At 41.6% G+C, this 16716-nt stretch overlaps 2 protein-coding genes and 1 non-coding gene across 5 annotated transcripts; 2 read left to right on the top strand and 1 right to left on the bottom strand.

The window, feature by feature from the left end:
• Positions 1–391: 391 nt before the first annotated feature.
• Positions 392–2693, top strand: LOC135524078 (uncharacterized). Of its 2 annotated transcripts, XM_064951262.1 has the most exons (9): positions 392–673; positions 965–1035; positions 1123–1299; positions 1392–1453; positions 1536–1622; positions 1710–1751; positions 1820–1994; positions 2074–2109; positions 2206–2693. In XM_064951262.1, exons 1-7 carry the CDS (start codon positions 516–518, stop codon positions 1985–1987), a joined length of 765 nt encoding a protein of 254 aa, XP_064807334.1. In that variant the 5' UTR covers positions 392–515; the 3' UTR covers positions 1988–1994; positions 2074–2109; positions 2206–2693. The 2 variants fall into 2 exon arrangements, with proteins under 2 accessions (XP_064807334.1, XP_064807344.1); XM_064951272.1 differs by lacking the exons at positions 1710–1751; positions 1820–1994 and having other exon boundaries at positions 396–673.
• A 2393-nt stretch (positions 2694–5086) lies between these two features.
• On the bottom strand, positions 5087–5159 carry trnar-ccu (transfer RNA arginine (anticodon CCU)). The gene has a single exon. It is a non-coding gene; the product is annotated as a tRNA-Arg (tRNA).
• Positions 5160–5181: 22 nt separating this feature from the next.
• LOC135524037 (intraflagellar transport protein 56-like) lies at positions 5182–16535 on the top strand. 2 transcript variants are annotated; one of them, XM_064951185.1, is made up of 18 exons: positions 5182–5662; positions 5997–6143; positions 6393–6485; positions 8159–8273; positions 8368–8417; positions 12846–12991; positions 13422–13593; positions 13735–13809; positions 13896–13998; positions 14099–14154; positions 14264–14317; positions 14492–14555; positions 14671–14759; positions 14959–15042; positions 15144–15213; positions 15378–15484; positions 15662–15795; positions 16114–16535. In XM_064951185.1, the coding sequence occupies exons 1-18, from the start codon at positions 5660–5662 to the stop codon at positions 16226–16228; spliced, it is 1677 nt and encodes a 558-aa protein (XP_064807257.1). In that variant the 5' UTR covers positions 5182–5659; the 3' UTR covers positions 16229–16535. The 2 variants fall into 2 exon arrangements, with proteins under 2 accessions (XP_064807257.1, XP_064807248.1); XM_064951176.1 differs by lacking the exon at positions 5182–5662 and having other exon boundaries at positions 5680–6143.
• The last annotated feature ends 181 nt before the right edge of the window (positions 16536–16716 follow it).

Raw genomic sequence — 16716 nt, 5'->3', positions numbered from 1 at the left:
GTTTTGTTTGCATTGACAGAATTTCATCTGTCATCTACTCTTGTGGTTTCTTCAGTTTGACCTTCAACACTCAAACATGGAGTCACAATGTATACACACATCAGAAATCCATACAAATGTTATATAGACTGTTCAGTTTAAAATTGATATTTAAAGATAGAATCACTAGTTGTTGCATTGAATGATAAAAGCACATTTAGTTGATTTGAAGAATATAATTTATAAAAAATTAAGGATTCCAGCTATAAAGGTGAAGAACAGACAGTTGACTCCTGTGTTGTGAATTTGTGCAGAACAGGGGCCTGTTGCACAAAAGTAGAATTAAGACATCCGGGATAAATGACTCAGATGAGCTCAATGAAGCCAAAACATGTGCGTCCAGGCTTAATTGGTTGCACAAATACCAAGCCAGGATGAGCAGACACGGATTCATTAAGCCAGGTGAAACCAATCCTGGATAGGTGGGCGCTCACGGCTCACTCAAATAGACCCCGCCACAGATTAACTGATTTACCATGGCAACTAGAGCCGCGTACTTTTCCCCGTCGGAAGCACAAATCCTCATGGAGGCAAACGAGGAGGTAAAAGATATAATTAAGAAGAAAGGCAACACCGCCACAGTGATAAAGCAAAGAGAAAAAGCGTGGCAAAGTATTGCAGACCGCCTGAATGCGTAAGTAGTGCACAATTACACACTCACCGCTCCGCTGAAACATCACAATTACAATTCAAATATTTAATTCACATCTCCAAAAATGCAGTTGTACTGTAATTATGAAACGGTAACATTTTTAATTGAAATGCACTGCAGATATGAGTGAAATTGTGTAAAGTAACTCCATCACACTGTATAAAGCTATGATAAATTTTTTGATATTTTTACTGAAAACAAGAAAAATACCAAGTAATTTTTTGCAGTGTGACTCCATTAAGTGTGTGTGTGTGTGTGTGTGTGTGTGTGTAGATTAAACATGAACGGGCCAAAACGGACATGGCAGCAGGTCAAAATCAAATACAAGAACATTCTGCAGAATGGTATGGTCCCTGACTAATATTTAACAAAGCACAAGCATATATTGTACCCAGAAGGTGCCTGCTCACACATTGTCTGTACTGTTTTAGCAGTGAAAAAGAATACCCACAGACAAGGCACGGGTGGTGGGTCACCAAAGGCTGACCTTACCCCAGCAGAAGACATGGCCTTGGAGCTAAATAAAGGCAGGCCCGTCTTAGAGGGGATCCCTGGGGGGAAAGAGACGAGCATAGGTTCCTCCCAAGATGCCACCCGCTTCATTCAAGGTATGTCCTTCCATCTCTCTACATGGGATACAACCACATTCATATTGAATCAATTTGGACTGTCTGACTTTGGTTTACCTATTGCCTTGCAGTGTCTGGCAGCACTGTGTTCCTGTTAGAGCCACCAGCACAAGCACCAGACGATGCTGATCCAGTGAGTACTCCATCAAAGGCATACTGTAGGCCTGGCATGTCTTGTCTACTAGCTTCAATATGAATCCGATTAAATGTGATAGGGTGAAGGCCCCAGTGCAGCAGCAACAGCACATGATGGAGACGATGATGAGGAGGAGACCATCTCTCTGGATTCCAGAAGGCATGAGGTATCATGTTAAGACTGTGAAAGTACTATTTACTCTACAATGGTGAGGAGTCCTCATCAAAATCAAAAAATCTAATTTATTTTACAGGACCCAGATGCTATACAGTGGGAAAACCAGCCTGGCAACATAGTGCGTATTAATAAAAGGACACCACATCCTGCCAAATTCCAGCTGCGCTAATTGTATTGTGTTCACAGAGCTCACAAGCTATCAGAAAGTTGTATGGCAACCACCTCCGGCGCCAAATAGAACTGGCAGACATAGACATTCAGTACAAGAAGAAAAAGATGGAAAATCTTGCACTGGAGTCCGAAATAAAAAAGAGGACAATTAGGAAACTGGACCTTGAAATAAAAAAAACTTGAGAGGGAGGTGAGATATGCCTTCAATGTACACTGTATGCTAACTGTAACACAAATGTATTAATCATTATTTTTCTTTCCTCCCCCAGCTCCAAGAAGATGACACAGCTCAAAATAAAAATTAGGTATATTCTCGTAAAGTCAAGTGAGCCATGACATATGAGCTCTTATTGTGAGCACACAGGACGGTGGCATCTTTCTAAGTTTTTTTATTTTCCCAGCAATCAGTACAACCAAGTCATCGTTATAAGGCATCGCCCTCTTTTGCCCACCCCCCAGCACCAGGTGTGGCCACTAGCCTATATGAAGGCCCAAAATTGTGTGTTCCTTTCTGCTCTGACAATGGCATGCCCATTCGTGCGAGATGTGGTGGATGAAGAAGCACTTGTGCTGAGGAGAGCCTTCAGGCGAGAAAGGGTCTTCAGGGACCGGTTGGACCCACTGGCCTTCCCTGATGACCATCTATATGAAAGATACAGGTTTTCTGCAGATGGCATCAGGTATCTATGCAGACTACTGGGTCCCAGGATTAAGCACCGCACTGCACGGAGCCATGCACTGAGTGTGGAGCAAATGGTTTGTGTGGCCTTGCGCTTTTTTGCTAGTGGAGCCTTCCTGTACTCAGTGGGGGATGCAGAACAGCTGAACAAGGCCACAATTTGCCGCACAATAAGGAGTGTGTGTCTGGCTATCAAAGCATTAGCAGATGTCTTCATCTCCTTCTCTGTGACATCAAAGAGGAGTTCTATAGGATTGCAGGTAAGAGGATCTACAATTTACAGGACAACTGTTAACACATAGTAGGATACTCATTACTTTGTGTGACAGGTTTCCCCAATGTCATTGGTGCAGTGGACTGCACACACATAAGGATAAAAGCCCCCTCAGGTGCCCATGAGGCCGATTTTGTGAATAGGAAATCCTTTCACAGCATTAATGTTCAGGTGAACATAACTTTTTGATATTGTCCATTGACGAACATTCTGCATTGCCAGTGATGTGCATTGATTGGTGTAATATTCCTCATCTTATGATTTCAGATGGTCTGCAATGCTGACTGTGTGATCAGCAATGTTGTGGCAAAATGGCCTGGCTCAGTCCATGACTCCAGAATCTTTCGGGCCTCTGAAATCTATCAGTGCCTATCACAAGGTAAGCCACACAACCCCTATTTATAACCATCATGGCTGTGTCAAGAATATCACTGTGTTTATGAGGTAGTAATGATGAGATTTTGTGTTGACAGGTGAATTCTCTGGTGTGTTGCTGGGAGACAGGGGGTATGGCTGCCAGCCTTTTCTCCTGACACCTTTCACAGACCCCCAGGAAGCACAGCAGGCCTACAACCATGCCCATGCCAGGACCAGGGCCAGAGTTGAAATGACCTTTGGCCTCCTGAAGGCACACTTTCACTGCCTTCACAAATTAAGGGTCAGCCCTGTTAGGGCATGTGATATTACTGTGGCTTGTGCTGTCCTCCACAATGTGGCCTGCCTGAGGAAGGAGAGGGCCCCCAGAGTGCCACCAGCCATGGACTGGGACAATCCGGCAATCTTCCCTGATGACGACAGTGGTCGGCTGCTGAGGGACCAATATGTGTTGAATTATTTTAGTTAGTATGTGTGCTTTCAATTTTGGTTAAATATGTCCTGCGGTGGCAGAGGAATTTGGGTTTTTTGGGTTCGTTTTTGACGAATTTGGCCTCTTATGATGTTTGTGCGGTATACTGTGTGTAATACAAGGCTGCAGGGAGGCTACTGCATCCATTCATTTGTCTGTTCAGTTGATGTGTATGGATTTGTCCTGCATTTATTTTAGTGTGCAGACATGCAGGGTGTGTATGTATCATTTTGTATAATATGCTTGGATTCTGTGCTTTCCATCTTGTAGAGTCACTGTGACTTCAGTTTCGAAAGGAGCTGATGGTTTACCTGCTTTGTTTTGTCCTTATTCAATAAAGGAACATAATGTTACACATTGTGTTTTTATATTCATATGGAATGTGTATTTGTTTATATGACAGAGTACTAGGGCCACACTGAAGAAAAAGGATAAAGTCATACATTTATGAGGCTGGTTCTTTCTGCAGAAAAGCTACATATTGTTTTTACAGTTTTGATACTTATGACAATGTGATACTTAATATTCTGGCACATCAGCATGTCTTTGTTTATGAAACCATACTGAAGTACAATTTCACGAAATGCCCCACATCTGTCATTTTAACAACTGTCCTCCTTTAAAACAACTGGTTACAATATTATGACTTGTGTTTTTTTTCCCCTCTGTGACCCTAATATTCTATCATTTTATATATAGCCTTATAGTCTATGGGAAACTGTAAATTATCTAATGATAGCAACATCTAAAAATCATTTTTTATCCAAAATCATTGAAATTAATGATCACAAACGTTTAAAAAATAACAGTGGGTCTAGATATATGTGATAACAATGTATAGTGAGCAGTGAAATAACTATTGGTTTCCATTTGTGGTGACTGCTGACTGACATTAGGGATGAGATTAAATAGATCCTGGAATTTAGCCTGGTCTGGAGCAGGCTAGCTCCACAGAATAAATCTCCATGGTAATTTATACCATAACATATCCTCCTGCCCCCTATCCATCTTTAGTGCAACCGGATTACGGATCAATTGAGCCAGGATCACCAAGATATCCTGGCTTAATCCCTTATCCTAGTTTTGTGCAACAGGCCCCAGGTTGATTGTAGAAAGTTATTGGCAGATTTGAATTTATTTGGCATCGTGTCCATAAAAAAAAAAAATGGTGGCTAGATTATGGCTCACGCATTCCATATATATCTATATATAGCAGGCCTGGGCCTGATTGGGGTCACACTTTCGCCCCAGAAAACACACCTGACTCCAATCTAATAATGACCATCCAGGTAAAAAAAAAAAAAAGTTAAATCAAGTGTGGGATGGGGGGAAGTGTGACACCAAATTGACTACATTTAAATGACATGAACAGCATTTATGTGCACTTGCCAGGCAAACGCGCCTTTAGCAAGACTGACTCCACGTTTTTATGTCCACCAAATGAACGTGATGGTCAAAGCAGTTCCTGGGTGAAAATATTATCACCCCAGATGGGACTCGAACCCACAATCCCTGGCTTAGGAGGCCAGTGCCTTATCCATTAGGCCACTGGGGCTGACCTGTAGACAAAACGAAACCACCTTATTTCAATGCTGAGTGTGGCACTTTATATTTTATGGGGTGTTATCACATATGCACGACAACAACGGGGCCAAATCCAGAGTTTAATTTGAATTTCGACATGTGATCCTGAAGTGAAGAAGAGGATGAACCACGTTGCTAGGCAACACGAGCGTAATCCCCACACGGCAATGAAATCACAGATGTTTCATTAGCTAGTGGCTAACGTTAGCTCGGTTGATGCTCTTCGTTCACCTTATGCTATTCTTTGATTACAATTTTAGACAGCGAAGAGGTGTCTTTTGTTTTCGTATCTGTTGGTTCACTGTTAGCTAGATAGCCAGCCACACAGCTAAGCTAATTCTAGCTAGAACATTTATAATAGTAATAACGTTAGCTAACGTGTAGCTAATTTACGTTAGTGTTGTTTTCTAGCTATAATCAATTTCTCCATACTGAACAGTGACATTATGCAAGAGTAACTGCTGTGCCGTCATGGTAAGTCTTACAAGTTAGCATACTAGTTGCGTAACTTGTTGGTTAGCTAAAAGTCTTGCTATGTAGTTAACGTTAGCTAGTTAGCTTTCTAGATTAATCATTGTCGCTTGCAAGCTACCAAACCAAAGTCTATTTTTTGTGAAGAGGTTAATTTTAAACTAATTGCAGTTAGCTAGTTTAACAGAGGGTAACTGCGATAGTTACACGACATCCATTAAAACATGACTGTCTATCTTACCAAATGTGCAAATATTGTTTGAATCAAGCTTTAGTAAACAAATTGTCTGCTGTCATGTCCACAATAAGGATTATCTTCCTTGTCACATCCATCCAGATTCTGTCTCGGGTGAAGCCAGCAGTAGGTGGAGATTCTGCAGCTAGCGTCAGTGAGAAGAAGAAGAAAAACAAAGCCAAGAAGAGCCCTCGCCTGGAGGAATACCTCAACCAGAGAGACTACCTTGGGGCACAAACTCTGTTAGAGGTAGCCAGATAGGAACTCATGTAGCTAGCTGTCATGTGCAATCAGCAAATGAATGATGAGCAACTCCGTACTAAATGTGACAGAAGATATGTGATCTGTGAAAGTCCTGTGTCATCTCAGCATTCTCCTTCCTCATTCTTGATATGGCGCTGTCTATACGGTCTTTCTGTTTCCTTATTACAGTTGCATAGGTGTGTGATAGCGAGAGCACCGAGTCCTACTGTGTTGATGTGTTGCTTTGTCTTCCAGTTTCAGCGAGATGTTGGAGAAAAAGAGGAGCATGCAGACCTTTGGATTGGCTACTGTGCCTTTCACTTGGGTGATTACAAGAGAGCAATGGAGGTAGGTGTGTGTTCAGTCAATTTCATTCTTGTCTGAAGACAAGCCATTTTTACAATGCTCTATATGACACATACACTACTGTTCAAAAGTTTGGGTTCACTTAGAAATGTCCTTGTTTCTGAAAGAAAAGCAATTTTTTTGTCCATTGAAATAACATCAAATTGATCAGAAATACAGTGTAGACAATGTTGTAAATGACTATTGTAGCTGGAAATGGCTGATTTTTAATGGAATATCTACATAGGCGTACAGACACATTATCAACAACCATCACTCCTGTGTTCCAATGGCACATTGTGTTAGCTAATCCAAGTTTAAGATTTTGAAAGGCTAGTTGATCATTAGAAAACCCTTTTGCAATTATGTTAGCACAGCTGAACTTTTGTTCTGATTTAAAGAAACAATAAAACTGGCCTTAGACTAGTTAAGTATCTGGAGCATGAGCATTTTGTGGGATTGATTATAGGCTCAAAATGGCTAGAAACAAATAACTTTCTTCTGAAACTTGTCAGTCTATTCTTGTTCTGAAAAATGAAGGCTATTCCATGCGAGAAATTGCCAAGAAACTGGAGATCTCATACAACGCTGTGTACTACTCCCTTCACAGAACAGAGCAAACTGGCTCAAACCAGAATAGAAAGAGGAGTGGGATGGCCCCGGTGCACAACTGAGCAAGAGGACAAGTACTTTAGTGTCTAGTTTGAGAAACAGACGACTCACAAGTCCTCAACTGGCAGCTTCATTAAATAGCACCCGCAAAACACCAGTCTCAACGTCAACAGTGAAGAGGCGACTCCGGGATGCTGGCCTTCTAGGCAGAGTTGCAAAGAAAAAGCCATCTCAGACTGGCCAATAAAAAGAAAAATGGGCAAAAGAACAGACAATGGACAGAGGAACTCTGCCTAGAAGGCCAGCATTCCGGAGTCACCTGTTCACTGTTGACGTTGAGACTGGTGTTTTGCGGGTGCTATTTAATGAAGCAGCCAGTTGAGGACTTGCGAGTCGTCTGTTTCTCAAACTAGACACTCTAATGTACTTGTCCTCTTGCTCAGTTGTGCACCGGGGCCATCCCACCCTTCTTTCTATTCTGGTTAGAGCCAGTTTGCGCTGTTCTGTGAAGGGAGTAGTACACAGCGTTGTACGAGATCTCCAGTTTCTTGGCAATTTCTCGCATGGAATAGCCTTCATTTCTGAGAACAAGAATAGACTGACGAGTTTCAAAAGAAAGTACTTCGTTTCTGGCCATTTTGAGCCTGTAATCGAACCCACAAATGCTGACACTCAACTAATCTAAAGAAGGCCAGTTTTATTGCTTCTTTAATCAGAACAACAGTTTTCAGCTGTGCTAACATAATTGCAAAATGGTTTTCTAATGATCAATTAGCCTTTTTAAAATGATAACTTTGATTAGCTAACACAATGTGCCATTTGAACACATGAGTGATGGTTGCTGATAATGGGTCTCTGTACGGATATGTAGATATTCCATTCAAAATCAGCTGTTTCCAGCTACAATAGTCATTTACAACATTAACCATGTCTACACCCTATTTCTGATCAATGTTATGTTATTTTAATTTACAAAAAATTTGCTTTTCTTTCAAAAACATGTACATTTCTAAGTGACCCAAAATTTTTGAATGGTAGTGTATGTCTATTTATTTCAATGACAGGAGTACAGGGCCTTGACACTCAGGTTAGAAGAACCAGGGGAGGTGTGGGTGTATCTGGCCTGCACTCAGTTTTTCCTGGGGCTCTACAGAGAGGCAGAGGAGGCTGCAAACAAGGGTGAGTATTAAGCAAACATGTTTTGTAGATTTTCATCCTACGGTTTCTGTTTCTTGCCCTAGTCAATAAGGTATTCCCTCTTTTTTTCCTGTAGCTCCAAAGTGTGCACTTCAGAATCGCCTGCTCTTCCACTTGGCTCATAAGGTCAGAATTGTTACCTTTCAGTATTCTTTAATATGTTAATGTGTATTTCTCATCATTCTTTCTTGTTTGCTTCTGTACAGTTGCTTGTGCTGAGCGATTTTAGAGCTTTTTAGGTCGGTTCAGTTTTGGTTAGATTATTTCAAAATAATAACGTTTTTTGATTTCAACACTTGTTTTCTAGACATTAAATGCACTATTCATTATGTGGGTTTTAGTGCTGTAAGAACACAGAATAAAACAATTAGTGTAAGTCCCATGATGATAATGACTGCCCATTACTGTTTATCACTTATTAACCATAATTTATTCACATTACTTTAATAAAATATTTCAGTTGTTGTGTATATTACATTTGTTTTAGGTCTATTTGATGACTTTATTATTTCATTCCAAGTCATCGTCTCATCACTATAGAGCTGCTACCTATGCTGTCTGACAAAACTATTTTAGTACTTCTTCAAAGTAAATAAGGCATACTTTTATGACTGCTGAATACCAATTATCAATCATAGATCATGTATTTTCAGGTAGAGATACGTCATAGAGTAACTGCTCTCTATCCCTCTCGATCGCATGTTCTTCTGTCTATTCTCTCCGTCTCAGACCGGACAAGTTGGCACGCAATGGATTATGGTCATTGTAGTTAGTTTAGCACAGAAAATGTGTTAATTATGTAGAATATTGGTCTTTTTGGAAACTACAACCCTTTACTACATCGTACAGTTTGGTCTTGATTTAATTTATCTCAGGAGAAACTGCGTATTAAGCACAACATGGAATTCAAATAATTGAACTGCCATCGGTCAATTAGATGTTTAAAGACTGAAAAATAGCCGGCATTTTGATGAATCGCTCAGCTCTAACGGTTGCATAAAATCATGTTTTACACAATTCCCAAGTGTCAATACTTCTACTGAACAAAAATATAAATGCACCATGAAACAATTTCAAATATTTTAACTGAGTTACAGTTCATATAAGGAAATCAGCCATTTGAAATAAATACATTTGGCCCTAACATGACTGGGAATACAGATATGCATCTGTTGGTTACAGATGCATTAAAAAAGGTTGGGGTGTGGATAAGAAAACCAGTCAGTATCTGGCGTGACCACCATTTGCCTCAATCAGCGTGACACATCTCCTTCACATAGAGTTGATCAGGCTGTTGATTGTGTCCTGTGGAATGTTGTCCCACTCCTCTTTCATGGCTGTGCGAAGTTGTTGGATATGGGTGCGAACTGGAGCATGTTATCGTACATGTCGATACAGAGCATCACAAACCAGCTCATACGTGACATATATTGAATTTTTTTAATTTAACCTTTATTTAACCAGGTAGGCTAGTTGAGAACAAGTTCTCATTTACAACTGCGACCTAGCCAAGATAAAGCACAGCAGTTTGACACATACAACAACACAGAGTTACACATGGAATAAACAAAAATACAGTAGAATAAAGAAGTCTATATACGGTGAGTGCAAATGAGGTAAGATCAGGTAGGTAAGGCAATAAATAGGCCATGGTGGCGAAGTAATTACAATATAGCAATTCAACACTGGTATGGTAGATGTGCAGAAGATGAATGTGCAAGTAGAGATACTGGGGTGCAAAGGAGCAAGATGAATTAATAAATAAATACAGTATGGGGATGAGGTAGTTGGATGGGTTGTTTACAGATGGGCTATGTGCAGTGATCTGTGAGCTGCTCTGACAGCTGGTGCTTAAAGCTAGTGAGGGAGATATGGGTCTCCAGCTTCATTGATTTTTGCAGTTCGTTCCAGTCATTGGCAGCAGAGAACTGAAAGGAAAGGCAGCCAAAGGAAAAATAAGGCTTTGGGAGTGACCAGTGAGATATACTTGCTGGAGCGCATGCTACAGGTGGGTTCTGCTATGGTGACCAGTGAGCTGAGATAAGGCGGGGCTTTACCTAGCAGAGACTTGTAGATGGCCTGGAGCCGGTGGGTTTGGTGACGAGTATGAAGTGAGGGCCAGCCAACGAGAGGTTGGCAGGTCACAGTGGTGGGTGGTATATGGGGCTTTGGTGACAAAACGGATGGCACTGTGACTGCATTCAATTTGTTTAGTAGTGTTGGAGGCTATTTTATACATTACATCGCTGAAGTCGAGGATCGGTAGGATAGTCAGTTTTACGATGGTATATTTGGCAGCATGAGTAAAGGATGCTTTGTTGCGAAATAGGAAGCCAATTCTAGATTTAATTTCGGATTGGAGATGCTTAATGTGAATCTGGAAGGAGAGTTTACTGTCTAGCCAGACACCTGGAATATGTGGACAACTACAAATACCTAAGTCAGAACTGTCCAGAGTCGTGATGCTGGACTGGCAGGCAGGTGTGGGCAGCGATCGGTTGAAGAGCCTGCATTTAGTTTTACTTGCATTTAAGAGCAGTTGGAGGCCACGGAAGGGGAGTTGTATGGCATTGAAGCTCGTCTGGAGGTTAACAGTGTCCATAGAAGGGCTGGAAGTATACAGAATGGAGTCGTCTGCCTAGAGGTGGATCAGAGAATCACCAGCAGCAAGAGCGACATCATTGATGTATACAGAATTTAACCCTGTGGCACCCCCATAGAGACTGCCAGAGGTCCGGACAACTGCCCCTCCGATTTGACACACTGAACTCTATCTGAGAAGTAGTTGGTGAACCAGGCGAGGCAATCATTTGAGAAACCAAGGCTGTTCAGTCTGCTGATAAGAATGTGGTGATTGGCAGAGTCGAAAGCCTTGGCCAGGTTGATGAATACGGCTGCACAGTAATGTCTCTTATCAATGGCGGTTATGATATCGTTTAGGACCTTGAGGTGCACCCATGACCAGCTCTGAAACCAGATTGCATAGCGAAGAAGGTACGGTTGGATTCGAAATGGTCGGTAATCTGTTTGTTAACTTGGCTTTCGAAGACCTTAAAGGCGGGGTAGGATAGATATAGGTCTATAGCAGTTTAGGTCTAGAGTGTCTCCCCCTTTTGAAGAGGAGGATGACCACGGCAGCTTTCCAATCTTTGGGAATCTCAGACGATACGAAAGAGAGGCTGAACAGGCTAGTAATAGGGATTGCAACAATTTTGGCAGATCATTTTAAGAAGAGGAGGTCCAGATTGTCTAGCCCGGCTGATTTGTAGGGGTCCAGATTTTGCAGCTCTTTCAGAACATCCGCTATCTGGATTTGGGTGAAAAATAAATGGGGAGGCTTGGGCGAGTTGCTGTGGGAAGTGCAGGGCTGTTGACCAGGGTAGGGGTTGCCAGGTGGAAAGCATGGCCAGCCGTCGAAAAATGCTTATTGAAATTCTCAATTATAGTGGATTTATCGGTGGTGACAGTGTTTCCAAGCCTCTGTGCAGTGGGCAGCTGGGAGGAGGTGCTCTTATTCTGCATGGACTTTACAGTGTCCCAGAACTTTTTTGAGTTTGTGCTACAGGATGCAAATTTCTGCTTGAAAAAGCTAGCCTTAGCTTTCCTAACTTCCTGTGTATATTGGTTCTTAACTTCCCTGAAAAGTTGCATATCACAGGGGCTATTCGATGCTAATGCAGAAGGCCACAGGATGTTTTTGTGCTGGTCAAGGGCAGTCAGGTCTGGAGAGAACCAAGGGCTGGTGAGTATGCAGGTCATGGAATAACTGGGACATTTTCAGCTTCAGGAATTGTGTACAGATCCTTGCGACATAGGTCAATGCATTATCATGATGAAACATGAGGTGATGGCGGCAGATGAATAGCACAACAAGGGGCCTCAGGATCTCGTCACATTATCTCTGTGTATTAAAATTGCCGTTTATAAAATGCAATTGTGTTCATTGTCCATAGCTTATGCCTGCCCATACCCTAACTCCACCGCCACCATGGAGCACTCTGTTCACAACGTTGACATCAGCAAACCACTCACTCCCACAACGTTTCTGAGACCGGTTGGACATGTGGTCAAATTCTCTAAAATGATATTTGGAGGCGACTTATGGTAGAGAAATTAACATTCAATTATCTGGCAACAGTTCGCCAATTACTCACTCCCTCAAACACTTTAGACATCTGTGGCATTGTGTTGTGTGACACAACTGCACATTTCATAGTGTGCTTTTATTGATCCCAGCACAAGGTGCACCTGTGTAATGGTCATGCTGTTTAATCAGCTTCTTGATATGCCATATCTGTCAGGATTGTGTTGGCAAAGGACAAATGCTCACTTACAGGGATGTAAACAAATTTATACACAAAATTTGAGTAAAATAAGCTATTTGCATATGGAACATTTCTGGGATTTTGTATTTCAGCTCATGAAACATGCGACCAACACTTTACATGTTTATATTTTTGTTCAGTGTACTTTTTCTCTTTTTGTAATGCAACTTTATGCCACTGTAGGTGGCAAACCAACCAAACCAGCCATGCCTTTCCTCTCTGTTCCCAGTTCAACGATGAGAAGAAGCTGATGGGTTTCCACCAGAACCTGGAGGATGTGACTGAGGACCAGCTGAGCCTGGCCTCCATCCACTACATGAGGTCACACTACCAGGAGGCCATCGACATCTACAAACGCATCCTGCTACAGAATAGGTACTGAATCTTTCTCCCATGTCCCTTCATCAAAATCACTGATAGGCAAGAGTATAGTCCCACAAATCCCTCATATGCCAGATTACAGTGGTCCCACTAGTACCAATGGGTATTATGTATTGTCTGAATGAGTCAGTGTCAATTTTACTGTAAATTCTTATAACTATATACAGTAAACACACTATAAGCCATATATTTAGGATGAAGTATTAGAAAATTGGAAGGACACATTTCATTGTGTTGAGACAGAGACAAGAAGATGGAGAGAGACGGGTATATTTATTTTGCAGTGGAGAAAGATGGTGTATTATATTGGACGGTGCAATCAAAAAGCAATAGAGAAAGATGCACAAGGACTTCTATTCAAGAATGCAATGTGAGCTGTGGGACTAGCTATTGCATGTTTTACAGATTTTTCTTTTAACCCCAGAGATTTCCTGGCTCTTAACGTGTACGTAGCGCTGTGCTACTACAAGTTGGACTACTATGATGTTTCCCAAGAGGTGTTGGCTGTGTATCTGCAGAGTATTCCTGAATCCACCATCGCTCTCAACCTCAAGGCCTGCAACCACTTCAGGCTGTATAACGGCAAGGCAGCCGAGGTAAAGCAACTCCGTATACGTCAACGGTCAAAACAGACTGCCGTGCATCTACACGCGTAACAACCACAGTCGATGTTTATGCCTACACCTGTCATGTACAGCAAAAAATAATGTGGTTCAATTTGTTCTTTTCTCTCTCAGGCTGAGTTAAAGAACCTCATAGACATCTCCTCCTGCTCCTTTGAGTTTGCTAAGGAGCTTATCCGGCATAACCTGGTAAGCCGTTCCACCACCTCTGTTGTGTGACTGTGTTTGCATGACAGTGACCCCATGCTCTATAACCTTTGACCTCCTAACCCCAGGTGGTGTTTCGTGGTGGGGAGGGGGCGTTGCAGGTGCTACCCCCATTGATTGATGTCATCTCTGAGGCTCGGTTGAACCTGGTCATCTACTACCTCAGACAAGGTGGGTCTTAGCCACTGGTGGTTCTCTTTGAATCCTAATCCTTACATTGAAAAGTTGAATGGCTATTTTGTCATCAGCAATGTGCATCTTTATGTTTCAGATGATGTTCAAGAGGCTTACACCCTCATAAAAGACTTGGAGCCAACCACACCACAGGTAGTAGTAGTTTCACATTATCAGGTGTCATAAGAGGAAGTCTCGTTGTTTAAAGACTAAAGCCTTAATAGCGTACATGCAATGTCTTAACACAATCCATTTATTTAAGGAGTACATTTTGAAAGGAGTGGTGAATGCTGCTTTGGGTCAAGAAATTGGATCGGTGAGTAAGTGTTTGACAAACTACCCGAAAACCCCCTAAGACCACACAGTAGAAATATCTGAGTAGATTAGGAATGTTTTATAAACCTGGTTTAGTAAGATCATCACTGATATGAAATCTGACTGACGTGCAGTCTCTGTTCCCTCCTCGTCCCTGCCGGTATCTCTGCTGCAGAGAGATCACCTGAAGATCGCTCAACAGTTCTTCCAGCTGGTCGGAGGCTCAGCCAGCGAATGCGGTAATGTGAATGACTCAATCTAAAGCGATTCAACCAAGAAGCTAGGAGTTAGCGTGTATGTCTGCGTGTGAGTGAGCATGTGCGTCTTTGTCTCACTGTATCTCGCTCTCCTCAGACACGATACCTGGAAGACAGTGTATGGCTTCCTGTTTCTTCCTTCTGAGGCAGTTTGAAGACGTTCTCATCTACCTCAACTCAGTCAAGGTTTGCATGGCCCAAAGCATGTAGCACTAGGACAGTACACCACGTAGGCATGTTTCCACACACATACGCAGTTATTTTTATTTTCCTTTGCATTTGAGTGCTTGACATATTTATGGATTGGTGTGGAAATAACATGTATACTTGGGCAAAGGAGGTGAGCATTATTTCTGTTTGTTTATTTTTGGTTTGTCATTAACAGAGTTACTTCTATACCGAGGATATGTTCAATTTCAACTACGCCCAGGCCAAAGCTGCCTTGGGCAACTACAAAGAAGCAGAGGAGGTACATCCTGTCAACATAGAAAAATGCTTTTCTGCTTGCATGAGTAGTGTATTGAATCAGTTCAAAATTCATGTTGTAACATTCTTTTATATTGGACTCAGATATTTCTGCTGATCCAGGGTGAGAAGATGAAGACTGACTATGTATACCTGAGCTGGCTGACTCGCTGCTGTATGTATCCAGTCTGAAATACATTATCCATTTGTCGTCAATACAATTGCAATACCTTTTACATCAATACGACATCTACATGCATGGTCTAAGAAACGAAATATATGACGAATTAATTTGAATAAATATATTTTCTAAATAGTGTTGTCTCTCCTCTCGCTCAGACATCATGAACCAGAAAGGCCGGCTAGCCTGGGAGCTGTATCTGAAGATGGGGGCTTCGCCAGACTCCTTCACCCTCCTACAACTCATTGCCAACGACTGCTATAAGGTGAGGCTCACTACTATTCTCTCTACTAACTAGTTTCCAGGCTAACCACAAGTCAGCAATGGCTTAATCTCCCACACCAGACTTCCCCCACAATAGACTGGGGACGTGATTTACAAAGGCCAAGCTTTCTCAATATTCATTGCAATAAAATGTTGCTATGTCGGTCTGTGCTTTCAGATGGGTCAGTTCTACTGGGCAGCCAAAGCATTCGATACTCTGGAGAAACTGGATCCCGACTCCAACTACTGGGAGGGCAAGAGAGGGGCCTGTGTCGGAATCTTCCAGCTCATTCTGGCAGGCAGAGAGCCAAAGTAAGTATTGGCTAAGTTTCTTAGTCTTAAGTCCAATTTTGATACCAACACTTGTCTGTGTTAAAGATTTGTCCCCTACACAGTCCCCAACACATCAAATATGAAAATCATGTCCTCCACAGAGATGTTTTGGCACATCATTTTTGTACCTTGAGTCATTTGCATTGCACGGTAAAGTGTGACTTTTGTGATTCAGGCACATTATTTTTTTTACTTTATCAACAACCATGATGGTAATGTTATGAAAAAATGGCCATTGTACAATATGACCTGTTCCTAACTTCCCATCACTAAGAACCATTGTCTGTGGTTCCACAGGGAAACCTTGAAGGAGGTGCTGCCCCTGTTGAGGAGCACACAGAACCCCCAGGTGGAGTACATTATCAGAGCTCTGAGGAAATGGGCCAAAGACAACCGGGTTCCTCTGATATAGCAATGTCATAACGTGCTTAACTCACATAATACACTTATTACATTATATATGTGGTTTACATGTACATTTTTTTATCTGACACTTTACTAGTGAAAATCTCTAAAATAACATGTTCTCATGAGTCAAGCACAATGTGTATTGATGTGCTTTATTGTACATGTGTCACAGTATTTATATCATGTAATACATGTTTTATTTGCAATGTATATAATTCTGTACAATCTCACCAATCAATTGTATTCAAATGTTTATTTTGTATTACTCAAATGATGCTGATACAAGTATTAAACAGTATTCTCTTTATAAAGAGTTGTTGACCCTTTTCTCTCTATTGTTTATTCTATATACATTCACTATTTCTGTCATGATGTTGTTTTTTTATTGTGGGCAAACTGACACAAATAGGCATATATTTGAATGAAATGGTACATGTACTGTCTTTTGAAGTCCAAAATACCCTATTGCTAATAAACTTCTTAATCATCTAA

This window comes from Oncorhynchus masou, chromosome 4 (genome assembly GCF_036934945.1).
Source record: "Oncorhynchus masou masou isolate Uvic2021 chromosome 4, UVic_Omas_1.1, whole genome shotgun sequence".
NCBI lineage: Eukaryota > Metazoa > Chordata > Actinopteri > Salmoniformes > Salmonidae > Oncorhynchus > Oncorhynchus masou.
The sequence above is the reverse complement of the archived record's forward strand: the minus strand, read 5'-3'. Positions and strand labels throughout refer to the sequence as shown.

Excerpts from the sequence above, each read along its gene's own strand:
- LOC135524078 (XM_064951262.1), top strand. The coding sequence starts at position 516 with ATGGCAACTAGAGCCGCGTACTTTTCCCCGTCGGAAGCACAAATCCTC. Across the intron at positions 1,300-1,391 it reads TGCCACCCGCTTCATTCAAG|TGTCTGGCAGCACTGTGTTC; the intron begins GTATGTCCTTCC and ends ATTGCCTTGCAG. Across the intron at positions 1,752-1,819 it reads AAAACCAGCCTGGCAACATA|AGCTCACAAGCTATCAGAAA; the intron begins GTGCGTATTAAT and ends TTGTGTTCACAG.
- LOC135524037 (XM_064951176.1), top strand. The coding sequence starts at position 5,904 with ATGTGCAAATATTGTTTGAATCAAGCTTTAGTAAACAAATTGTCTGCT. Across the intron at positions 15,214-15,377 it reads GAGCTGGCTGACTCGCTGCT|ACATCATGAACCAGAAAGGC; the intron begins GTATGTATCCAG and ends CCTCTCGCTCAG. Across the intron at positions 15,485-15,661 it reads TTGCCAACGACTGCTATAAG|ATGGGTCAGTTCTACTGGGC; the intron begins GTGAGGCTCACT and ends CTGTGCTTTCAG.